At 46.8% G+C, this 25,740-nt stretch overlaps 1 protein-coding gene and 1 long non-coding RNA gene across 2 annotated transcripts; one reads left to right on the forward strand and one right to left on the reverse strand.

Moving 5' to 3' along the window:
* Nucleotides 1-668: 668 nt before the first annotated feature.
* On the reverse strand, nt 669-25,428 carry HEBP1 (heme binding protein 1). Its single transcript, XM_008522938.2, has 4 exons — nt 25,193-25,428; nt 16,154-16,292; nt 14,648-14,828; nt 669-1,259 (listed from the first exon to the last, which is right to left on the reverse strand). The coding sequence occupies exons 1-4, from the start codon at nt 25,412-25,414 to the stop codon at nt 1,088-1,090; spliced, it is 714 nt and encodes a 237-aa protein (XP_008521160.2). The 5' UTR covers nt 25,415-25,428; the 3' UTR covers nt 669-1,087.
* Nucleotides 3,661-4,752, forward strand: LOC103552739 (uncharacterized). The gene is made up of 2 exons (XR_545307.2): nt 3,661-3,778; nt 4,351-4,752. It is a non-coding gene; the product is annotated as an uncharacterized lncRNA (long non-coding RNA).
* Nucleotides 25,429-25,740: the final 312 nt, after the last annotated feature.

A 25,740-nucleotide genomic window follows, 5' to 3' on the forward strand; every position in this document is an offset into this window, starting at 1 on the left:
CCACTCGTGTAGTAATCTGCAGATGGTGCTGAGGTGCGTTTCTCTGGAAAACCTTTCCAGCTGCCCCAGGGAGGGTGTTGACAGGTCCCGGCTCTGGCGCCCCCTGGGAGGATCCACATGCCCTGTGACCCACCAGGCCGTTCCATCCTCACTCGCTCACCCACATACTCTGTTCCAGCTCACCTACTTTTCCCACCTCCCCCTCGCAGCTCAGGCCCCCTCTCCTTCTGCAGGCAAACTGCACGCTGCTTCTTTCATTTCTATCCTCTTCAGCTGACGAAAGTGGACCCCAGCGTTTTCTAATCTGATCGCATCACCCTGAATAAATCGTCCAGGCAGGTTTCCAGCCTCCCAGAGTACGATGACTTTTCTCCTCAGTTTATTTCTGTGACTCCCGGAACCCTTCGTGGACCACAGCTGCAAATATGATCCTTCACGCATGACCGTGGAATCTTTACAACACAGTCAGGTCAATGTCTCTGATTCAGAGACATTCAAGCACGTGGTGCATGTCCTCCTCCCGGGACCTTTGGGTTTATATTCTGAAGGACCCTGGGACTCTAAATACAGGATTCTTGCCACAGTAAACACCATCAGTGGTACTCAGAACTACGTTATCTATAAGACTGTAGAATCTTGAAATAATTATACTGAGGATTTGTCTCAGCTGTTTAACTCGAAGATCTTTATTTTCGTTTTCTTTTTAGACAAAGTTCTTATGAGAATCACAGAGGAAAGATCACACACAAATCACATTTTCCCCTCAATAGCAAAAATACAGATTCAGTAAATTTAAAAAAATCAGTTATTAGTGACCAGATAGCTGGGAAAATGCTCCCGGGGTGTTTCTGGTCTACTATAGAATTTTCTAAAGCAATCAGAGAAATGCTGCCTATCTTGGCTGAATTATTTCCCACCATGAGAAGAAGAGCTTGAGGACACGGAGCAAGCTGATTTCAGAACATTGGCAGTAAGTGGCTTTGAAGGAAAGCTGGTTGGGCGGGCGCATAGTGGAGCAGCGCCCCCTGCTGCCCCCGAGGCAGTGGACACGGAAGCACATCCAGGAAGTGCCGGCTCATTGACCCACTCATGTCTTCACCAGCCAGACCTCATTGCGACGTCCGTAGGGCTTCATGGGAGGGTCATACCCAGTGCAGAAGTAGATGTCACTCCGGTAAGTGGCTGTGCCCTCCAGGGCCGTGCGCAGCTGGGCAGCGTGGGCTATGTAGTCGGCTTCCTTGGCGTAACCACCGAACTGCCTGAGGATACAAGAGCAAGGGGATGGTTAGGAAAGGACACGGTCTCTGAGAGAGGGGGAAGTCCCTCCCTCCTCTTATTATGACAAGCATGCTATAGTGGCAAGACTGCGGATCGGCCACTTCCTAGATGGGCACATTTGACCTCTCTCACTCTCAGATCTTCATTTGTAAAATTGGGATATGTTCTTTTTTCCCTTCATGGTTGTTGTGAGCATTAAATACAATAATGGATGTGAAAAACGCTAACGCAGAGCCTGAAACAGTAGTCCCGTCCTAAATGTGAGCTTCCCTCTCTGAAATTTCCCAGAGATGCCTTCGCCTTTTTCTCTAGCTCCCTCTGCTGGCCGGCCGGGCCGCTCCTCTTCTCTGCCTCTCTGTCTCCAGCTGGGGAAGGAGGAGGAAAAGGGCAGTCAGGGTGGAGCTGCAGCTACTGTTCCTCCCACAGCAGAGCAGTTCTAAGGAGTGAGCCCATCAGAGCACAGACAAGTAGCAGCTTTGTTAAAAATCAGAGCCACCAAAGGCAGGGACCCGAGGAAGTCTTGGGAGGGCCCTTGGGCAAGCTTTACGCATGCCGCAAATAAAGAAATCACTTCTGATAAATCCTTTCTTCTGCTCAAATCATGAAAGCCTTCTTTTTCTAGTAAGTAAAGAGGCTTTTCCTAAATCAGGCTTTTCTCTTGGTGACAGAGGTGGGGACAGAGAAGCAATACAGCTTGTCTTTTCAAGATTAGTATTTGCTCCTTACGTCATCTGCCTATGCTCCAAAATTCCTCCTGTGGCTTACCCTAAATACACCACTCCAAACGTGGGGGTGTATTCAAATCTTTATTAGAGTCAAATACATCCCCATTTCTAATGAGCGCTATGACTCAAAAGTCTGAATCTGCACCAGGCCACGATTAGGCCAAATCCAGGATCTTCGGTGGGTCCTCTTGACTCACGCTTTGCTCCTTTAAAGTGGTGAGTCATGCTCAGCAAGCGTTCAGCACATTGATTACAGGGTTACTGATGTGAAAACGCCCATCTCTCAGGCATTGATTACTCTGCTGTCTAGAAAATAGCTACAGAACACGACAGAGCTGAGACCAATTTGGAATAGAGGCGGCTTGGTGCTTCAAGTTTATCAAAGAAAGATTATAAGGCAGATGAAGAAAATTGAGCTCTAGCTTCACTGAGGCTCAAATGAGAGGAAACTGGATAAGGAGACAGAGAATGAACATTAAGGAAGAATTGTGCTGGCAATAAAAGCCTGCATGACACTGGAATTATTTTCGAAGAGTGGCTATAGACTGAGAACCCCGCCTGAAACAAATCTGACGCTGGACGTGGGAGCAGGTGCTGAGGGCTTTCTGCAGCCTCTTCTCGTGCTGTGACACTACACTATTCTCTGTGAAAATGCATGAGGCTGGCTCTGTAAGCTACCGGATTTTGGAGACGTCCAAAGGAGTGGTCCTCACATCTTCATTCATCAGTTGGAGGCAAAATGTTATATGCTGAGATCCTACCTCTGCCACTTTCGAGCTCATGGTCTTGGGAAAATGCTTTAATTTCTCTAGCCTTCAGGTCCTTCATCTGTTAAACTGGGAGGAGGAGATCCATCTCAGAAGGCTGTTGTGAAGATTGAAGAGGAAAAGACTGTGCAAACTGCGCAGCCCAGTGTCTGTCACGCAGTGAGCTCACAACAAACAGGAGCGTTTATTGTTACTGTGCAATTTGCTCAGAACAGCCACTCAATTCCCCAGCTCCGGAGGTGAGGGATGTGGTGGTAATCTAAGGGATTACCATGAGCCCAGGAAGAGAGCCCAACAATAAAGAACCGGCTCAATGACCAAGCTCGTCTTCTCAGTTCTACTCTCAAAACCTGATTTAACCTTGTAACCCCACACCCCAGCCCTCTGCTTCTTCCTTTGTCCTACTTTTTCTTTCTTTCTTTTCTTTTCTTTCTTTCTTTCTCTCTTTCTCTCTCTTTCTTTCTATTCTTATCAGTACTCAGCACCTTCTAACATAGTATATATTTATTGATTGTGCTCACTGTGTATGGTCTGAGTCCCCTGGTAGAATACAGGCTCCATGAGGACAGGTATCTTTGTCATTTTTTGTCCACTGTGTATCCTGAGCACCGAACACAGTGCCTGACACTCATTAGACCCTTGGCTGAGTGAACAATTCTGGCATAAACGATTAAATTTACTGTCTTCAGGGTGGTAGGCCTGCCTCCATAGTCACTCATTCATACAACGAGATCTGAGACACATACCAAGTGGACAGTGGTGGGAATTCAAACGGGGAAAGGGAGTTGACTGGCGCCACATTGGGAAGGGCCTTGAATGCCATACTAAGGACTCTGAACCTGATCCTAGATGTGAAGGTGGACTTACAAAGGGGTTTTAAGGTAAGGGACCAACATGATCACATTGCATTTTGGAGAGAGTCCTCTGGTGGCAGTGGAGGGACGGGGGAAATGGAGTCACTGGAGCCCAGGAACAGCCAAGTGTGAGATGACAAAGGCCTGAATAAAGGTAAATTTGAAAGGGGACTGGATGTGGAGGGGAAGTCGGGGTGGGGGCGGCATCAACGGTTCTCCAAGGCTTCCAGTTAAGTCTCTGGAGGGAAACCGATGCCACTAACAGAATAGGGATCCCAGGCTGAAGAGTTCCTTTGGCAAGGAGGGGTGTGGAGGGTTAATAATTTGGTTTGTGGGTACATTGATAGGAAGGTGCTTCTGCGAAGGTGCAACAATTATTGTGTACCTACGTGTGTGTTGGGCACTGTGACAAGCTCCTTAGACTTGGGAAAGAACTGGACTCAGAGATCTTGATTTGGGAAAGAGATGGGTCTAGTGACAGATATGTGGGAGCCACCAGTGAGTCGGTACTGGCTATAATCATGGCAGGAGGGAGACGAGGCCTAGACGGCGAGTACACAGAGGGTCAGTAGGTTGCTCTTGGGAATCCTAGTCCCCAAGTGGTGGCAGAGGGAGAGGACTTGGCAGGGGCCACGGAGAAGGAGAGTGACAGGGAGAATGTCATCATTTGGGGATTCTTGAATTCATTACCGGAAAGAAAAACCCAACTTTGTATATTATTCCCAGGCTGACCGAGATACTGGAAATGAGGACACAGATTTCCCTATTGCTTCATCATGGAAACATTCTACTAGAAAACAAGCAAAGCCGGGTGTGCTATGCAACAGACACGTGTGTTCTCCTCACTACAGATGGAACCAGCTCACCCTAACCCCGAGCCGAGAACTGCAGAAATAAGCCAGGAAACGAAAGGCTCCTGGGCACACAGCCCTGACACATGAAGGAAGCCCAGACCTGGCACCTCAGCTTGTGTTCATGGACCGGCCGCCTCATTCCCCCTGCTGATCCTCCAAGCTGTGCAAGGAGCATAACCACACAGTGCCCACAGCCCTCCAGATGCGCCAGTTAAGGAATGCTATAAAGTGCTTTGAGCCCCTCAAAGGAAATAAACATGAAATCTATACATTATTTTTGTAAGCCTGTCAACAAGTCTCTAAGTGTCCATCTTCAAAGGAGCCCTCCTGCAGGGCACTGTATTTCATCTCACCCAACGTCAGAGCTCAGTATTCCGAATAAAGAATTGGGTGACCGTAGGAATCATGGAAGGACGCACATACCTAGGACTCCCGAAACACAAAAGGAACTGATTAAAAGGGTCTGGATGAGTTAGGGGAGGTGGGAGGAGATACCGCAGGCATCACTGAGGTGGGCGAGCAGATGGAGGCTTTGGTCCAAGGAGGCAAAAAAATCATAATGAGTTATTTTCAGGGGGTAGCTGGTGCAGGCACCCAGCGAGCCAGAAAGAGAAATGGAATGACTCTGAGCCTGACCAGCCAGCTGGGCCTAAAACTTTAACAATCAACAAGTCAACCCAAATTTGGGGGGGATCTGCATGAATCTCTGTGCTAGGCCAAGGAAGTCTAAGACTAGGAGCTGATAATTTAACGTCAACAGGAAAGAAGCTTAACGTCGTAAGGTATTTCATTCAGTCAGTCGAAACCACGCTTACTGAGGGGAGCATCACTGAACACAAAACACCAGCTGGGCACCGCAGAGCTGCAGAGGATAAAGATGGCTTTCTCCCCTCTCGAGGTCTAACGGTAGTGGTCAGGATGGAAACACGTAAAGATTGTACAGGGCCAAGGAAGCACTGGAATGGAAGCAGAAGGTGTGAACAGAACGCTCTGGGGATGGGGAACAGAGAATGAGTGGTTCTGGCTTAGAACGGAAAGGGAAGGCGTAACAGAGGATGTGATATTAAGCAATTATTTATTGAGCGTCTCTTCTGGCAACGAACAACATAACACAAATTCCTGTCCTTACAGTTGCCAGCGAGCAGAGACTGGGGAGGGGGTCTGAGAGGAGCTGGGTGGGTGCGAGTGAAGGTGCGGAAGTGGATGTTCATGTGCGTGTGAGTGTGCGTGAGGGGGGCGCTGGGAGGTGCGGGTGGGACGCCCTGAGATCAGGCGGACACTCGGAATGGGGCTGCTTTGTGAAGGGCCATGTTGTAAATGCCACGACAAGGCATTTTTATTTGGTTCCACTGCCTGGTTAAACATTTGAGGACCCCTTCTCATTTACGACTGGCTTGGGCATTGGTCCCGACCCCAGTGTGAGCCCGAGGCCTACAACCAGAGCCGAGCAGAAGGGGCAGCAGTGCGATCGACTGGTCCTGTGCTTTAGGGCTGGCGGTGATCAAAGGACGACTTAGAAGGGGCAGAGGTGGAAGAACCAGAAACAAGCAGGAGCCCACAGGAATAGTTCAGGCAGGAAGTGATGAGGACTGTGGCAGTGCGGATGGAAGGGAAGGCACAGCGAGGAGGTGACTAGGGCTTGGCCAATAACTGATGTGGAAGGTGAAGGAGTCAGGATGACATTGGAACAGGATGGGTAGGAGGATAGAAGGGACCTGTAGGAAGACAGAACACAGGGGATCAGGTTTGGGGCAGAAATCTGAGTTCTACTTCGGACCCACTGATTTGGGAGGCACCTGAGGAGGTTTGTGGGGAGCTGGAAATCTAAGGCTGGAGCCTGAGAGAGAAGGCAGCATCAGCCATGTTGAAGTGGGCTCACCCCCCAGAAGCGGTGACTGAAGCCCCTTCAAGTACCAGTTTGTAAAAGACTGGTTGTTGGGGGAAAGGAATGGTGATGAACTAGGTTTTAGAAACAGAATCTTATCACTGGCAGGGCAGGGCTCTCAGAGGTGAAGTGGCTTAAACATCAGAGGTGCTCCATAAACATCTGTCAAATGGAAACGAACTTCCCACTTAGTACAAACGTTACATTGTATAATCGTCACATGTCTGTCCAGATGGTGCTTGAATTCCTCCAGGGCAAGGACTTCAGTACCTCATCATCTGTCCCTTCTACTGTAGATACTTTCTGCCAGAACATTTTTATTTTTGAGTAGAAATATGCTTCCCTGTAATTTCAATCCACAGATATCACTTCTTATATCTGGAACGACACAACCCTGAAATATCAGGAATAAGTGAATTCTGAATAGTGAGTTTTTGAGTGAATGAGTGAACGTGTAAATGGCCTCACCTTAGTATCCACATAGAGTCTGATGAGTGAAAAGACATTCAAGGGAGTTGGACAGAGGTCAGGTTGGAGAATGACCAATGAAAGGGTGACAGTTGAAGCTATGGGAGGGGACCAAGGTCTTTAGGGAGAAAAGCAAAAAAAACAGAAGTGCAGGGAAGGCATGGCCAAGATTTTCATTCGTTTATTGAGTCAGCAACTTTCTTCTTTCTGTTTGTGAGGATGATTGTTGCCAATCTTCCTCTTTTTGCTTGAGGAAGATTGCCGCTGAGCTAACATCCATGCCAATCTTCCTCCATTTTATGTGGGATGCCGCCACAATGTGGCTTGATGAGCAGTGCCAGGTCCATGACCGGGATCTGAACCTGCAAACCTCAGGCCGCCGAAGCAGAGCACGTGAACTTGACCACTACGCCACCAGGCTGGCCCCTATTCACTAACTTTTAATTGAGCACGTATTAGAGAAGAGCCAGAGGCCCTGCCGTGAAGAACACTCCAGTGAGGGAGAAGACAATAAATGAATGAAAAGAGAGGTACATAAGGCAGGTGATGATAAGAGATGTGAAGGAAAACAAAGCAGGGCAAAGGAGGAGAGACGGAGTGATGCTGTTTTCCATAGAATGGTCAGGTGAGGCCCCTTGGAATTGAAGCGAGAAAGCCTGGGTGTTGAGCAGGCCAAACCTCCTGGGGTTACAGATGGGTGTTGGAATTATGTAGGAACTGGGCCAACGCTGGTCTGTAGCTCTCCCTAAGCGGTAATACGGGAACACCCTAGTGGCTTAGCAGCTGGACCCTTTCTTCCAAACTTCTCTTCCTCTAGGCGGAACTTCCCAAGCTGCTAGCGGCCTCAGTCAGGGCCTGGTCATTTAGAGAGAGAAACAAAATCAGCAACCCTAGGTGCCTCACAGCTCACAAAGTTCTGTCATACGCATAACTTCACTGACCCCTGACAACAACGCATCATAAGTGCTATTTTTGTTTTTTTTTGAGGAAGATTAGCCCTGAGCTAACATCTGCTGCCAAGCCTCTTCTTTTTGCTGAGGAAGACTGGCCCCGAGCTAACATCTGTGCCCATCTTCCTCTACTTTATATGTGGGACACCTGCCACAGCATGGCTTGCCAAGCAGTGCCATGTCCACACCCGGGATCCGAAGTGGCGAACTCTGGGCCGCTGAAGCAGAACGTGCGAACTTAACCACTGTGCCACCGGACCGGCCCCATAAGCATTATTTTATAGATGAGAAAACTGAAGCTCACAAAGCCCAAAGTTATAAAACTCATCATCCTTAGAGTTGAGGTTTGAAGTCAAGTGTATCTGCAGTAGCTTGATTTTTTTTTGCTGTTAATTCTAGTAAAATTTTATCTAATTCTCCAAGGGAGGTGAAGTCAAGAAGAGAAGAGTCGGCTAACATTTACTGAGTGTCTAGCTAATGTCTAGCATAGTGCAGGCATTTACAGATGGCATATTTCATCCTCACAACAATCCTTTGAGTTAGGTACTCTCACCCCCATCTTACAGATGAGGAAACTGAGGCATGGAGAGGCTCCGTAACATGCCACAGGTCCTAGGGCTATTAGGTGGTAGAGCTGGGATGGGAGCACAGGTCACCCTGACAATGAACTCCTCGTTTCCAACTCTTTCCTTTATACTCAGACATTTCATTAAAACCATGAAAGTTCCATTAAAACCTTCCAGCCTCTCCCACTGCTGGTCTCTGCTGAACCTAGCATTGACCTGCGCTGAGGAGGCCCAGCTCTGACCTATGGCCTTTATAGAACACAGAGGGAGGACAGTGGTGTGCGATGTGGCCACTCATTTAAGTGCGAGCAAAATTCTATTTCCCCGTGTGAATACTAAAACGATTCTGACAGTGTTATTTTTCATAGCCTTCCATTCATTTAAAAAGTACTTATACACTGCTAATAAATGTATAATCCTTTTGTGGACATCCCTTCAGAAGGTCATAAAAAAGGAAGTCTGAATTAAGGACCCAAGGCTTTCCTTTTAGAATTAATTTTGTATCTAAGGCACTCACTGTGTATCTGAAATAGTACTTTTGCCTTCTACCACCTCATTAACTCGGCCTTCCACAGTAAGGTACTTTTAAATGACATCTGACTGTGCAGTGACACCAAGTGGGTAGTTGAGGAATGACCACATGCTACCTTAGGACCATACGTTAGGTTAAAAAAAAATTCACTGAGCCAGGCTAGCTACCATATTTGTCACTTTCATCTGTTTAGGTTTCAGAGAATTAAAAGGAAACTTCCACAGACCTAGCTTTCATAGTACTGTTTAAAGAAATACCCTTTCTCACCATAAGGAACCAGGGTTCCTTGGAGAAAAGGTTAATTCCAGCTCTAGAGCAAGAAATGGCAAGATGTGCTTGAAACATCTTGTCACACCAGAAAGCAAGGAAGCCGCAGACCACCAGGGTCATGTCAAAAGACTAAGAAACCAACTTGAGGAGTCTCCCATCAGCCAAAGATGGGACAATTTGAGCATCAATACGAATAATAACTGCAAAGAACTGAAACACATCAATTCTGTTTAAATTCCTATGTTTATATTGATACTCAAAAAACAGAGATCAACACTACCTCCCCTTTGGACGATGTTAAGCAATGAGACCATTATTCTGAAAACTGATAAATAAAGAGAAGGTATCTTGCCTTTTCTCTCTGACTCTATCTCAGGGAAGCCAAATAGTAGACGAGGGGAAGTTTCTCTTTATGGAAGTATTCTAGCTAATAAACGAAGAAGGAAAAATAGAGAACATTATTTTACAACCTCTAATGAAACAAGGCATCTGGGTCCTGGCATCTACAGTCACCAGCATCACAAAAACAGACGCAAGCAAATGTTATGAGCCCCTACTTGAGGTACGCAACACCATCTATGAAATATCCTTGCTCAAAACTCAAACTTGAATCCGATCATCTCCCTTCTTCCAACTACTAATTTACAGGCAATACAGGGGCAGAGGCACCTGATAAAATGCACATAAAGGCAATCAGCAAAATTCAGAAAACAATAGGACAAATGACCCATAAATGGCAAGGAAAAATGAGAAGGCGCGGCGGTGAGAAAAGCTACAGGTCAATAAAGGCTTGAAAGATGCACCAACCAATTGCAATGGATGGATCTTATTTGGATTCAGATTCAAACAAACTGTAAAAACAAATTATGAGATAACAGGAGAAATCAGAACCCTGGATATTTTATGTTATTATAACATGAACAAATTGCTGCTAAAATTTTGGGAGTAATAAGATATTATGATTGCATTTTTAAAAAGTCTTCAGTAGTCACACTGAAATATCTATGAATGAAATAACACAATGTCTTGAATTCGTCTAAAAATAACCCAGGGTAGGGTACACATGACACAAAGCTGGCCTTGAGTTAATCATCTTTGAAGGTGCGTGATGCACACATAGGGCTTCAATATCTTATATTATCTCTATGTTTTCCTAAGTTTGAAATTTCCATACTAAAAAGTTAAAGACAAAAGAAAGAAATTGTACCAACTGCTGGGTCTGGTAAAACAAATGGTCAGAAGCTAATCTCATCTGCTTGAAGCCTTATGTGACCTGATTTATCATGTCAACCTCACTCCTTACGAAGTAAGAAGGGGCAGAGGGAAAGAGTAATTTCTGAACCCTACTACAAGTCATAAACATTAAGTAATTTGTAAACAGTATCTTAGTAAATACTGAAAGATACTCTTTATCAATAATCCCTATGATGCAGGTGTTATTACCAGCACTTAACAGATGGGGAAACTAAGTCTTAAAGAGGCTGAGTAACTTCCCAAGCATCATCCTGGGATGCAAACCAAAATAGACTGGTTCCTTATATTATGCCAGGCTGCCTCCCAAGACACAGGAAAGAGGATGGAAAAGATGGAGCAGGAACTAGGGTGAGACAGCAGAGACACAGGTGCAAGATCTGAGGAGGCTCTCACTCGGTGCCCATCCTGCGCTTGGACAACTGTGAGAGTGAGTGCCTCCCTAAATTTTGCACCATAGGTGCCTTGCTTCCCCACCCTAGTCCCTGCCCTGGGAAAAGATACTCTTTACTTTGCTTTCTCTGCAGCCTCTGCAGTGAAGCCTGGAAAATCTGAATAAGGACCAGAGTCCTTATTCAGGCTAGCTGCCTGGCTGCAGTACACTCTCTGTCCTCTGGGGCGCCCTGTGTCACCTGGCCCAGGACTGCCCGGCCCAGGTCAGCCAGGCTCACATTCTCAGCATTAGTGTTAGCTCCAGAGGAAGCTGCACCCTCAGGTGCAGAGATGGAGCAGGGCAGCCACATGACTAAGTCTGGAAGCCTCTGGAAGTGGACAGAAGCTCTCTGTGCAATATTTGTATATTTCTTTTTCATGAGGTTGTTCTAGAACAGAACTGACCTCCCACCATGGTTACTACCAGTGAAGCTCCTGGTCTCTGTCTGCACATGGTTCAGTGCCTGTCACCCGGTAGGATTTTAACAAATGGGGAGTCACTGATGATCTAGAAGAGACCCGGTTTCTGAGGGGAGGTTGGGGCCCAAAGAATAAAAACGTGCAACCCTGTGCACCTGTTATTCTCTGCAGTCAAGCGAACAGGACCCCAAAGGAGGCCTTGGAAACAGGACTAGAATGATAATAAGATGCACGTGGGCTCTGCTCAAAGGACCACAGACCATGAATAACTAAGGGGGTGGCCATCCAGCTCCAGCAAACACTCCCTGCCCTTCTGGCATTCAAGGGGAACGTGGGGTAAGAAGGAGGTAACCCTAGGCCTTTATGCTCCCCACGTATTCATGGCCCCAAACTACAGCCTGATTTAGACATTCTCTGAGGCTCCAAGAACCCTGTGGCGGCTAATACAGGTGCTCAGCTCAAGCTGAGGTTAAACTCTCTGTGTCCAGGTCAATCTGGCCACTGGCAAAGGCATTTACTCAGATACAATGCAAATATCTGCGTGCTGTAGGCTGAAGACGTCAAAGTGAGAAACTGTCAGCTCTCAGTATTTCTTACTTCATCAACGATACAAATTTAGAAAGAGAAATTAAGGAAACAATCCTATTTAAAACTGCATCAAAAAGAATAAAATATCTAGGGATAAATTTAACCAAGGAAGTTAAAGACTTGTACTGGAAACCAGAAGACGATGATGAAAGACATTGAAGAAGACACAAATAAATGGGAGGATATTCCATACTCATGGATGGGAAGAATCAATATTGTGAAAATGTCCATACTACCCAAGCAATCTACAGATTCGATGCAATCCTTACCAAAATTTCAGTGAAGTTGTTCACAGAAACAGAAAACAACCCTAAAATTTGTGTGGAACCAAATAGCCCAAATAGCCAAAGCAGTCTTGAGAAGAAGAACAAAGCTGGAGGCATCATGCTTCCTGATTTCAAACTGTATTACAAAGCCATCGTAATCAAAACAGTATGGTATGGGCATAAAACAGACACACAGATCAGTGGAACAGAGTAGAGAGTCCAGAGATAAACCCAAACATATAGGGTCAATTAATTCACGACAAAGGAGCCCAGAATACACAATGGGGAAAGGACAGTCTCTTCAATAATGGTATTGGGAAAACTGGACAGCCACATGCGAAAGATTGAAATTGGACCACTATCTTACACCATGTACAAAAATCAACTCAAACTGGATTAAAGATTTGAACATAAGTGAAACCACAAAATCCCTAGAAGAAAACATAGGGCATAAGCTCCTTGACACAGGTCTTGGCAATGATTTTTTGGATTTGACACCAAAAACAAAGGCAACAAAAGCAAAAATAGGGGGCAGGCCCGGCGGCACAGTGGTTAAGTTCTCAGGTTCCGCTTTGGCGGCCTAGGGTTCACGGGTTCAGATCCCGAGTGTGGACCTATGCACTGCTTGTCCATGCTGTGGTATGAGTCCCACATATAAAGTAGAGGAAGATGTGCACAGATGTTAGCTCAGGGCCAGTCTTCCTCAGCAAAAAGAGGAGGACTGGTAGCAGATGTTAGCTCAGGGCTAATCTTCCTCAAAAAAAAAAAGCAAAAATAAACAAGTGGGACTATGCCAAAGTAAAAAGCTTTGCATAGGAAAGGAAACTATCAACAAAATGGAAAGGAAACGTACTGAATGGGAGAAAATATTTGCAAATCATACATCTGAGAAGAGGTTAATACCCAAAAATATACAAAGAACTCACACAACTCAACAGCAAAAAAGCCAAACAATCCAATGAAAAAATGGGCAGAGGGCCAACCCGGCAGCATAGTGGTTAAGTTTATGAGCTCTGCTTCGGCAGCCTGGGGTTCGTGGGTTTAGATCCCAGGCGTGGACCTACACGCTGCTCATCAAGCCATGCTATGGTGGCATCCCACCTACAAAACAGAGGAAGACTGGCACAGATGTTAGCTCAGGGCCAATCTTCCTCACCAAAAAAACACAAAAAACAAAAAACTGGGCAGAGGATCTGAATACACACTTTTCCAAAGAGCATGTACAACTGGCCAACAGGTACATGAAAAGTGCTCAACATCACTAATCATCAGGGAAATGCAAATCAAAACCACAATGAGATATCATGTCATACCTGTTACAAAGGTTATTATCAAAAAGACAAGAAATAACGAGTGTTGGTAAGGATGTGGGGAAAAGGGAACTCTTGTGCACTGTTGGTGGGAATGTAAATTGGTGCAGCCATTGTGGAAAACAATATGGAAAGTCCTCAAAAAACTGAAACTAGACGGGCCAGCTCTATGGCTGAGTGGTTAAGTTCACACGCTCCACTGCGGTGGCCCAGGGTTTGGATCCTGGGTGCGCACATTGCACTGCTCATCAGGCCACGTTGAGGTGGCATCCCACATCCCACAACTAGAAGGACATGCAACTAAGATATACAACTGTGTACGGGGGGGTTTGGGGAGATAAAGCAGAAAAAAAAAAAAAAGATTGGCGACAGTTGTTAGCCCAGGTGCCAATCTTTGGAAAAAAAAAAAATTGAAACTAGAACTATTATATGATCCAGCAATTCCACTTCTGGGAATATATCCAAAGAAAAGAAATCACTATCTTGAAGAGATTTCTGCACCCCATGTTCATGGCAACATTATTTACCATAGCCAAGATGTGGAAACAGCCTAAGTGTCTATCGACAGGTGAATGATAAAGAAGACGTGGTATATATATATATATACACACAATGGAATATTACTCGGCCATAAAAAAGAAGGAAAATTTGCCACTTGCAACAACATGGATGGACCTTGAGGGCATTATGCTAAGTGAAATAAGTCAGACAGAGAAAGATAAATACCGTATTTTCCCACTTATATGTGGAATTAAAAAAACACTGAACTCATAGATACAGAGAACAGACTGGTGGTTGCCAGAGGCAGCAGGGTGGGAGGAGTGGGAGGGAGGAGAAATGGGTGGAGGTGGTCAACAGGTACAAAATTCCAGCTACAAGATAAATTAGTTCTGGGGATGTAACGTACAGCAAGGTGATTATAATTAACGGTACTGTAGTGTAGATTTGAAAGTTACTAAAAGAATAGATCTTAAACGTTCTCATCTCAAATAAAAAAAATTTGTACTATGTCAGGTGATGGATGTTAACTAAACTTATTGTGGTCATCATTTCATAATATACATATACATCAAAACATTATGTTTTACACCTTAAATACAATGTTATATGTCAATTATATCTCGATAAAACTGGAAGAATATCAATATAATGCAAATGCTCCCTGCAGGTATCAAGGAGCAGTGTGCAAATCAAGTACTACCCCCGGATGCTTGAAGAATCGTCTCCTTACGTGGAATAGACAGTGATGCCTTCTCTCTCTTCGATTTTCACGCTGTCGTCACTGGGAACTGGCGGGCTGCTCTGAAACTGGTTTGGAATCCGGAACCAGACTTTCAATTTCTTCTGTAGAGAGCCATCTTCACTGGGGAACACGGCAAAGGAAATGGGAACTGTCATCCCCATCCCAATTCCTGAAAACATAAGAACCCACAGAGCGAGATGGGTATTAGAGACAGGATTTTAAGAAAATAATCCGAAACACGGAAAAGGCTATAGGTAATAGGATATTCACTGCAGCAGAATTTATAATTGTGAAAAACTGGGTGCCATTTAATGTCCAAAATAGGAATATGTCCAAGTAAATTACAGGCATATGATGCAATATAATGCAACTATTAATAATTATGCTAAGAAGACCATTTACCAACAGTGGGAAATAATTATGAAATAAGTAACAGAAGCAGGATATATAATTGCACAAACACTATGACTACATTTAAAAAGTCTATTAAAAAGTCCTAAAGAAATACATTCGAAACACAACAATGACTGTAACAAAAAAGACGGATTGGGGTGCTGTTTTGTTATTTTCAAGATTTTCTTTAATCAGTTTTATAATTTTTATACATATTTTCTTCTAAAAAAATGTTACGACAGTGTTAAGAAGGAAAAGATTTCTTCTTGACCTCCTACTGGTCGACTTATTGTCCAAAGCCTGATTATTCTGGTCCTAGTAAATGTTACTAAGGTTAATATCAGTTGCTAACTTTCTAAATTATCAGCTTGAGAAATATCCTAAAAATTAAGCATGACATCTCTTTTTCACCTTACTTTCTGACCCATTTTGGGTTTGCAGTGATTCCAAAGTACAGGCCAAATTAGAGAGCTTATGAGTTAAATTCATATTTAAATATGGTTTACACGCTAACCGGTATGCTGAAACTTCAGGCCTATTATTTTAAAAATAGGGAGGCAGCCATCACAGACTGCCACATCTTTAAGAGTGGGACCGCCTAAGAATTCTCAGACCCCTTGTTTGCCAGAACAGAGCGGGGACCTGCCACGCTCGGTGCTCACTGAGCCTCAGTACACTGCAGACTCTGAGCTACCAGGGGGCTCTTGAGATTGCCAAACTGGGTGTGGAGGTCTCAAGTCAGAGGCTGGCCTCACCCTGCGGCTTGGCTGGCTGTGGGCACACTTCACCCAGTCAACCCATCCAAAGACGCCCTAAGCGCTGTAGAGTTAAAAAACCCAGAGCATATGTCTCTACAACTGAGCGAGAAGCATGAACTCAGTGACATGGAGCAGGGATACCATGAAGTGAGGGGCAGGCTGGGATGGCGCCAGCGCAGTCTCCCCAGAGCTTCCTTGCTCATGCAGCATAGCAAGTTCATGAGCCACTGAACCAGGTAGGGACAGGTGTCCTGTGACCCCTCCCCTGTGTTTTCTTCTGATGAAGTGAGAGCACACAAGCCTCGCCTCTGAGACCAGAGCCACATCCTTCAGGGGGACTCACCCTTGTCATTGGTGCCTCCCACATACTTCACGACTTTGGGCATTGCTTCTCGTAGAGCCTCATCCACAGGCTTATCTGTCACTTCCACTGTGGCAAATTTCCCGCCTTCACAGGCCCTTTCCTCGTAGGAGACTTCTTCCTAGAGACAGGGATACAGAGCGCTTCAGAGATATAAAGCAGCAACACACGACGACTCTAGAAGCAGTAATAGTCCAGTTACAAGAGACACAAACTGTTAAGGAATTTTCCATAATGAGCCTGGGTATGCAGACAGCGTGGAAGAGACAGGCTTCAGCAGAAAGGGCTATGAGAAATAGATTCTGGCGGGCCGGCCCGGTCACCTAGTGGTTAAGTTCCCATGCTCCACTTTGGCAGCCCAGGGTTCACCGGTTCAGAGCCTGGGTGCAGACCTACATACTGCCCATCAAGCCATGCTGACGTGGCCTCCCACATAGAAGAACTAGAAGGACCTACAACAAGGATATATAACTATGTATGGGGGTTTGGGGAGGAAAAAAAAAAGAGGAAGATTGGTAACAGATGTTAGCTCAGGGCCAATCTTCCTCTATTATTTTATTTATTAAAAATAAATTAAAAAAATGCCCAGTCTTAAAAAAAAAAGAAAAGATAGATTCTGGGATATTTTTTACAGCTGTAGAGACACCAGAAAAAACTTCATATAATCAATATTCTCAGAGTACAGGAGGAGATATTGCGTCCCAAACCACTCAGAACATCTGCAGAATGCTATAAAAATAGAATGGTCAGAGATCAAAGAGCTCTTGGAAATTAAAAATATTATAGAAATGAAAAATTTGGTAGAAAGGTTGGAAGGTAAAGTTGAAGGAAATCTTCCAGAAAGTCAAGTAAAAAGGCAAAGAAGTAGAAAACGGAAAAGAAAATCAGAGGATCAAGCCAGGAGAGCCAACATCTGAATAACAGGAGATCCAGAAAAAGAGAAGAAGAAAAAATTGGAAAGAAGCAAACAAAGAAATAGAACAACAATCCCACAAAACTTTAAGGCTCCAAGGTTAGCCTCATTCCAGGAGCAGGGCTGCAGGTCAAGAAGGATCAGAGTGGTTCTGTTCACACTGTACTCCCAGATGCGATTCTTCTTCTCAACTCACATCACTAAACCACACCCCTGACTCCCTGAAAGCCCGGTGGTCTAGTGGTTAAGATTTGGTGCTCTCACCGCCGCAGCCGGGGTTCACCTCCCAGTCAGGAAACCACACCACCCGTCTGTCGCTTGTCCCACTGTGGCGGCTGCATGTTGCTGTGATGCTGAAAGCTCTGCCACTGGTATTTCAAATACCAGCAGGGTCACCCATGGTGGACAGGGTTCAGTGGAGCTTCCAGACTAGACAGACTAGGAAGAAGGACCTGGCCACCCACTTCTGGAAAAACTGGCACTGAAAACCCCATGAATAACAGTGGAGCATTGTCTGACACAGCACAGGAAGGTGAGAGGGTGGTACAAAAAGACCGGGTGAGGTGCTGCTCTACAGGGTTGCTAGGAGTCAGAATCTAGTCTACTTGACAGCACTGACGACCAACAAAACTCCCCTGGATGCCCAGCTCCACTGTCACTTCCCACACATCCTTCCTCCCTGGCAGTGGTCCTCTGCCACCACGACGCTCTGCACTGAGTCTCTGTCCTAAGGCCAGAACCCTTTCCCACACCCTCCTTCACACCCTCCTCCTGGTTGCCATTTGAGGCCTCACATGACATGATTTTGTATTCCTGAACATTTTGCAAGGCAGCATTTTCCAAACTCTGAAAATTGCAATCCATAACAAGAAGTACATTTTTACAACATGTCCTATCATGAACATACACACGATCGAAACAAAGTTTCACAAAACAACACTTTACCTTTCTGGATGTGGCATATTTGGATACTTGCTTTCTTTCTATCCTGTTTACTTCTATTCTCCTCCAGTGATTTTTTTTTTTTGCTGAAGAAGATTCACCCGGAACTAACATCCACTGCCAATCTTCTTTTTTGTATGTGAGCTGCTGCCACAGCATGGCCACTAGTAGATGAGCAGAGTAGGTCTGCACCTGGGAACTGAACCTGGACTGCCAAAGTGGAACGTGTGGAACTTAACCACTAGGCCACAGGGGCTGGCCCTCTACTCCAGTGAATTTTATTCTATTCCACTAAAAGCAGAGAAACTTGTTCTATATTGCTTTTACTATCTGGTAATGGAATGTTAGTGCAGGTTGAAAAATCTTCTATAAAGTCTTTGTGGACAGGAATTATACCACAGAGCTTTATATGTCAGGTGCTCAACAGATATTTACTGACTGATTAAGGAGCTGCCTCTCCTACTAATAATTATGAAAAACAGACACATGATGGAGGACCTGGCTGCCCCCGGCTGGTCAAACAGGCTTTCCTATGACATCCTAGACTGAAGAGTCTCATCTCCCAAGGGGACATAATGAATCTCTGGAGGCGGGCAGGCCTGCGGGACTGTGAGTGGCCTGTATAGGCTAAAAAAGTACACTTAATATTATAATTTTATATTTATAATGCAAAAATACCTATTGTTTTTATAACACCAAATTAAAGAAAGTCATGAGAAAGGAGCCAGGGAAATCTGAAAGCAGAGCCTGGGTGCCAGCTTCACAAACTTCCCTTCACATGGGGGAGGGGGAACTGCTCCAGACTGAGAATCAAGAGTTTGCACATCGGCCTTGACCTTGGGGCGCTGTGCCTACTCATTCTGAGGACAGCAGTGAGGCCCTCCCCATGGTGAGCCTGACGCTTCCAAAGAGCCTTCAGTGGCAAACTGTGTTATGTAAACTCGGGATGTTTTCCTCTTTCTGGCCCTGTCTGTCACCACAGGGACTAGACTCCCCCTTCATTTGAGGTCCCACTGAGTCTTGCCACTTATAATCTTTCACATTCCAGAAATGCCACTCTGTGAATCACAGAATTTTAGCCTGAAAGTGGTGTAAACGTTCACCCAACGAAACGAATTTTACCAAAGAGGAAATGAAGCACCAGAGACGTCAAGTTGCCTAAGACCACACAGCTACTAAATGGTGAGACTGGGACCAGAATTCAAATCCCAACTCTAGTAGTCTCATGCTTCTCACAAGACTCTGTGCTGCCACGGGGTGGGGGGGGGGGGGGGAGGGAAGTGAGCAGTTTTGAAGCTCACTCTTTAGCTGTTGAGTTAGTTCTTTCTAACAGATATCTGTATGCCCGTGTCAAACTCAGAACAGCAGCATCAGAAGTCATTTAACCCTCCTTCTCTTACACGTGGAGAAACCAATGACAAGCTCTCACTGGAGAAACAGCTGGCCCGCTCTTTGTTCTTTCTTTCCTTCTTTAATTCATTCAACCAACAACCATGGCGCATCTATCATGTGCTGAGCACTGTGCCAGATGCTATGATGCAGAGACGGAAGGCATGGTCTCTGACATCCCGAGAGGTGTGGTCTCACAGAAGTAGCCAGGGAAACAGGACACAATCTGCTGATTTGTTTAAGGGGATGAGAGTGCCAGGCAGTGTGGGAACACAGAAAAGGACTACTTAGGTGAGTTGCGGGGCACGGGTGCGTGAGTTTACGTGTTTAGTTAGGTCAAGCTGACTTTGAGGTGCTTATAGATGATCTGACTGGACATTCAGTCATGGATGCATTGATTCACTGAATAAACTGAAAACCTCTGTCCGGTGCTTCAGATTTGGAGATTAATATGATATGGGCAGTCTAGTTGGGTGGTAAGAAGAACTACCTAGTTATTATAAGATGTAGCAAATGCTCTGATAGTGTAGGGAAGGCAATTCCAGGTTGCGGGCACCACAGGGGTAAAGAGAAGAGTTGAAGAACAGTATGATGATGGCAAAGAGTACACATGGTTCATTACACCTGGAGAAAAGACTGTCAAGCAGGATGTGCAAGAGATGAGGCCAGAGATTCTGGCAGGGACCAGACCCCTGAAGAACTCGTAGGCTGTCACAGGGAGCTGGATTTTGTAAGCATTAGTCCCGTGATGGTGATCTGACAGCAAGTCAGTTTCATCTACCCCAAATGAGTTCAACTGACTTTTGTGATCTAAATACAAGATTCCACAAGGATGTTCGAGTCTTAAATCTGAGGAGTCCCAGAGCAGAAGAGAGTTCTGGGGAATGGTGTAGGAGATTTGTACTCTCAGCCTGTTCCCCAGGTAGAAAGTCCAGAGCAAAGAAGGAAAGGCTGCCAAGAAGGGAGTCCAGCTTGACTCAGAGAGCCAAAGGCCCCAGCATCCTCTAAGGCTTAACTCAACTCTCCCTCCTCCTCCTGAGTGGTCCTTTCTAAATATGAACTCCAAAGGCAGGCAACTCTAGAGCTGGAAGGGCCCTTACATATCCATTGGTTCATCTGCCTCCTGTTGCAGATGAGCAAACTGTCCACGGTGCAGTTGGACACATGGTCTGAGCTCAGTAGGAGCCTGGCACAGGGATGTAAATTGGGGAGTTACTGCAACGGGTAACTAAAGCTGTGAATGAAGCTGACACCGCCCAGGGAACATATACGGGGAATTCTGTATAAATCTAATCATGTTAATAAATCTCCTGCCTAAAAGCCTTCATTCACCAAGTCTCAACCTATCCCAGATGGTCCAGGGATCACCTAGCTTCTACCTACCTTGCCAGCCACACCCAGAGCACCTCCTCACTGGCCTGCTATTTCCCTCAATGCCTTGGTCCTGCCTCAGGGCCTCTGCACCTGCCTCTTCCGCTGCCTGGAGTATTCATTCCTTTCCCGTCTCTGCCTGATGAACTCCTACTTACCCAACAGGTCCCAACCTAAAAGTCGCTTCCTCAGAGAGAATGCTACTTGAAAACAGATTCCCCGTGATATTTCTTACAGGCCCTTGTACTTTCGCAACACAACAGTTACTGTCATTATAATTGAATAACAATATGATTAACCTCCATCTGCAAGCATAAGCCCCATGGGGTCAGGGACTGTCTGTATCGCTGACGACTGTACCTCTTAGCATCTAGTAGCTACCTTGCATGTAGCAGGCACTGTATGAGTATTTGCGGGAAAGGAGGCTGCAGAGTAAAACCTGGCTTTACTCTAATGACGAAGACAATAGCCCTAGCTGGGTTGGGGGATGAGAAGGTCGTCCAATTATATCTATCCTGGAGAAGAGCTGGGTCACAATGTCTTAAGGCGGTTCTACGGCAGGTACCACCTCTTTTCACAGCATCCATGTCCATAACCTCTCATTTGAACCACTGGATCACTGTGAAAATTTAGGTTTGAGAGACGGATAATATAAAACTATCCTAATTCTCCAGGGAGCTGAATTTAAATAGAATTCTCTCTATTTCTGCAGAAAATAAAGCACCTAAGTTAATACTGTTAACACATTTGATTCTTCTAATTTAATGTCTTTAGTATGTCTCCTTGTTACATAGACCATAATAACAGCACTCCCTGCCCTGTGTCCTCTGCCTCCTGCTCCCAGCCAGTTACTAGATGAGGATTTGGGCGTGTGGCCACAAACACCAATTTTCAGTGGGAACCCTGGTCAAGTTCAAGTTCAAGTCCCATGCAGAGATCTTGCAAGAATGCCTCTTGCTACAGGATTTGCAAGGTCCTCTAAAAGGTCTGTTTGTTTCCTTGCCACCTTACGTGGTGGGTGTACATGTTGATTTTGGAAGCCGACATTCTCATTGTAAGAAAATATTAATAATAACAATCAACCTGAGCACTTTCTACGTGTGAGGCATTATTTTAAACATTTTTAGGTGGATTCATTTCTTCAATCCCTCCAACCACCCCATGAAGAAGCTGGTGTTTTTATCTTCAACTTCCGATGAGACTGGAGCACAAGAGGTGAATAATGTGCCCAAATTACAGTGAGCAGGTGGTGGAGCCGGGATCCAAACCCAGGCGGTGGGTCCTAACCAACGTGCACAGGCTGGAAACAAATCCCATAAAGATGTCAGTTATTAACATCGGTCCTGCTGTTAACAGCCACAAGACCCAGCCAATCCGAGACGGAGAGCTGCGTGTTCCCCTCCCTCCCCAAACAACGCAGAAGGCACCTGATAAGGCTCACCGCAGCCTGGGCCTCCCCACCAGGTGCCTGGAATCAGTTCTGAACATCTGGTGACCCTGACCCGAGCTACATGGGCCATGCTGAGTGCCAGCCCTCTGGCCAGGAAAGTGGACAGCGGCTTCTGACTCACACTCTTTCCAGGGGACAGAGAGAACTTCAGGGAGAGGCTCTTCAAGATAAAAACACCCTGAATGTGTATATTAAAAAAAAGGTTCATAAGTATCTTTAAATATCTAATTAATTGTCACATAGGCACTGTCATTCTCATCTTACAGTTGAGGGATTTCAGGGTTCCGAGCAGTTGGGAGGTTAAGTAGCTTACCCCAAACTACCTGTGGCATAGTTACCATGCTCACCCAAGTGTTGGGTATTTTACTGAACTCCTAATTGGTTATCTCACTTAAACTTCAGAACAATCTTCTAAGACATGAATTGTTATTTTCTCTCATGATTAGCTTCAGAGAGGTTAAGTAAGTCGCCCATGATGCACAGCTAGTAAGAGTGGAGCTGAGCTAAGTTCTGACATAATATTACTACATTTCTAGGGTGCATTCGTTGATAAAGCATTTTCAGGTTTTTAAAAAATTTAATATTTATAGTAACTCTGGGAGTAGATATGAAGGATATTTTTATATATTCTACAGCTGCAGAAACTGAGGTTCTTTCAGGTTAAATGATTTGTTTCAGCCTGGTAACAATATCCCATGTGGCCCCATATTCCCATCAAATGTTGAGGGAAGATGCATTTAGCCCTGGAGGCAAAGTCAGTGGCAGGTGGCACTGTATCAGTAAGGGTCTAATGGGAAACAGAAACTACCAGAGTATTTTGCACAAAGGCACACTGGTTCAAGAAAGTGATTTCATAGATAATAAAAGGGCTGAGATGCCAAACGGGACAGTGAGGCAACCTAGAGGTCAGGAAGTGCCCTCAGAGAGATGGAGGGAGGCGCATCGGTTCCTCCAGCTCAGATCCCTGGGTCACCTGGTGGGAGCTAGAACCATGGTGGCCTATGTGGCGAGAGCTGGAGCACAGAGAAGCTCTTGGTGCCAGAGACCTGACAGGGCAGAGGTGAGGGAGACACACCCTGCTGCTCCCTTCCTCCCATCCTCCTATCTCCTACTAGTGCCTCCCACCGGCAAACCTCGCTGGGAGCCAGCTACCAGTGGAGCCTGGGGAACAGGTGACAGGGGGGCCCCACTCCACCCTGAGACACAGAGAGCAGAGCATGGGCGAGGAAGGGATCTGAGGGCAACCAGGCAGCAGACCAGCCCAGACCCTCAGCCTGCATTCGCAGTTGTCGTTAAGACTCTCAGCCTGCATCCCAAATGGTCCTTAAGCGCAAAAGACTAAGTGAGCTGATTCCACCGCGGAAAGGAAAGCTCTCTGGAGCAGTCAATAACATGCAGATTCTTAAGTGTCAGGGCCAACAGGGACCCTCGAGGTCACCAGGCCGAGTGCACAGACTGGCATGCGCACAGACACGATGTGGCCACAGATGGATCCTTTGTTTGGCCTGCAGTGTTTACAAACATTTGTAGTCTGTTGCCAACAGTTCAAATTGACATTGTTGCCCCACTCAGAATCCCAGCCTCATCCCTAACATCCCTCTTCCTTCCTCCCCTTCCCAGCACTGCTCACCCTCTGACACCTGATACGTTTGACTTACTCTGTTCACTGGCCACTAAAACATAAGCTCCAGGAGCACAGGGATAGCTGTCAGTTTTGGCCACTGTTCATCCCCATTGCCTGTAAGAGTGCCTGGCACACAGTTGGCACTCAACAAATAGTTATTTGTTGAACGAGTTAATTTTAAATTGAGAGATTTCACATGAAGATTCTGGATTGTTGGTTTTCCTTAAAAATGTGGCAACCCTGGTTTACATCACTTCCTGACAACTGCCTAGAGTTGCCCTTTGTAGACGGGGACCTGAGCTCTCCCTGCCATTTGCCTCAGTCCCCACCTTGCCTTACTGTCTGAAACAGCCAGCTTCACTCATTTCCAGTCCCCGCCTGGCTGCTTGGAGGCAGCTGAACATGTCACCTTCGATCAGGGCTAAACTCCTCGGTCCCCACAGCTGAGGAAAGCGAGATACGGACAGATGAAGAGATAGATCCGGCTTGAAGAGTCCGGTCTAGAGTCTAGCTGAGGGCTTTTGTGTGTGCAACACTGTACGAGGTCCGGGAACTTGGCCCCCAGACAACACAGCCCTTTAAGAGATGAGGCACTGAATTGGGAGCTAAGAATACAGCCTCAAAGTGCACAAAGTACCTGCCCGCGAGGAGATTATAATTAGTGGCAGACTCCTTGTTTTCAGGGCACAGTCCAATTTGCCTGCGTTAGCACTGCTGTAAATCTGGGGGAATGGAGCGACTGTGCCCTCCTCACTCATCCTGTATTCTAGGCACCCAACTCTCGGAGTTCCATTGGCCAACAAAGCATTTTACAGCTCTGGGCCTTTGCACCTGCTCTCCTCTTTTCCGAGTACTCCTACACATCCCTGAGGACACGCTGAAAGCACTTTGCGAAGGCCCCATCCTTATCCCCTGGCAGCATGGCCTGCTCCTTCCCCTGTGCTCCCTGCCCTGCACTTTCACCTCTATGCAGCACAGATCTTGTTCCTTTATACTCAGCTCTCCACTAGTTGCGAGTTTCTTAAGGATAGTACTTTTCCGGTCTTTTCTGCAACCGAGGGTCTCTCAGCAGACACACGTTCAGAATGTTTGGAATGTTTAAGTGGAGGAATGCGCTCCCCAGGCGCTGTCCATGCCGCCCCGAGCTGGGCTTCTCCCTTCCCATCCACCTCTCCTCTCCGTCCCCACTGCTCCCAGCACAGCCCTGGGCCCGGCCGCACCAGCCCGCCCCCTTCCCGCCCTCCCGAGCCCAGCGCTGGGCATGGACATACGACAGAGGCCAGGCCCGGCCCGCCTGCCGCCCAGAACCCGCCGCAACCCCGGCGGGCCTACCTTGTCCCCTTTGCTCAGGACCTGCCACGGCCACGTCTCTACGCTCCCGAACAGCGAGTTCTTGATCACGCCCAACATGATGCCGGCGCAGCGCTCCGGACACACCGGCGGACTCGGGGTGGCAGGGACGCGGGGTGGCAGGGTCGCAGGGACGCGGGGGCCAGGGACGCGGGCGGGCGGCTCCGGCTCCGCCCCGCGGAACAGCTCTCGGGGGCGGGGCATGCCGCGCGGCCGCGGGACTGGCGGGAAGGGCCGCGCTCCGCCCCCGCCCCCGCCCCCGCCCCCGCCCCCGCCCCCGCCCCCGCCCCCGCCCCCGCCCCCGCCCCCGCCCCCGCCTCCGCCGGGCTGCCCTGCAGGGCTCTGCGGAAGGAGCGGGTCTGCGGGCCCACAGGTCTCCGGCCGTCCTCCGCCGGCCCCTACTTTACTGAGTGTAACTTGCTCGTGGGGAGCCTGGAAACAGATTCTCCCCGAATAGGACTTAGGCAGCGGTGGTGAATTTCCTGCCCGCCCAGCCCCTGCTCTGTTCTGTCCGCCGCCGAGTCCAATCT

Source organism: Equus przewalskii, chromosome 5, assembly GCF_037783145.1.
Source record: "Equus przewalskii isolate Varuska chromosome 5, EquPr2, whole genome shotgun sequence".
Lineage (NCBI taxonomy): Eukaryota > Metazoa > Chordata > Mammalia > Perissodactyla > Equidae > Equus > Equus przewalskii.

Excerpts from the sequence above, each read along its gene's own strand:
- HEBP1 (XM_008522938.2), bottom strand. The coding sequence starts at position 25,414 with ATGCCCCGCCCCCGAGAGCTGTTCCGCGGGGCGGAGCCGGAGCCGCCC. Across the intron at positions 14,829-16,153 it reads GGGAGGCACCAATGACAAGG|GAATTGGGATGGGGATGACA; the intron begins GTGAGTCCCCCT and ends TTATGTTTTCAG. Across the intron at positions 1,260-14,647 it reads GGCATCACTGTCTATTCCAC|GCAGTTCGGTGGTTACGCCA; the intron begins GTAAGGAGACGA and ends TTGTATCCTCAG.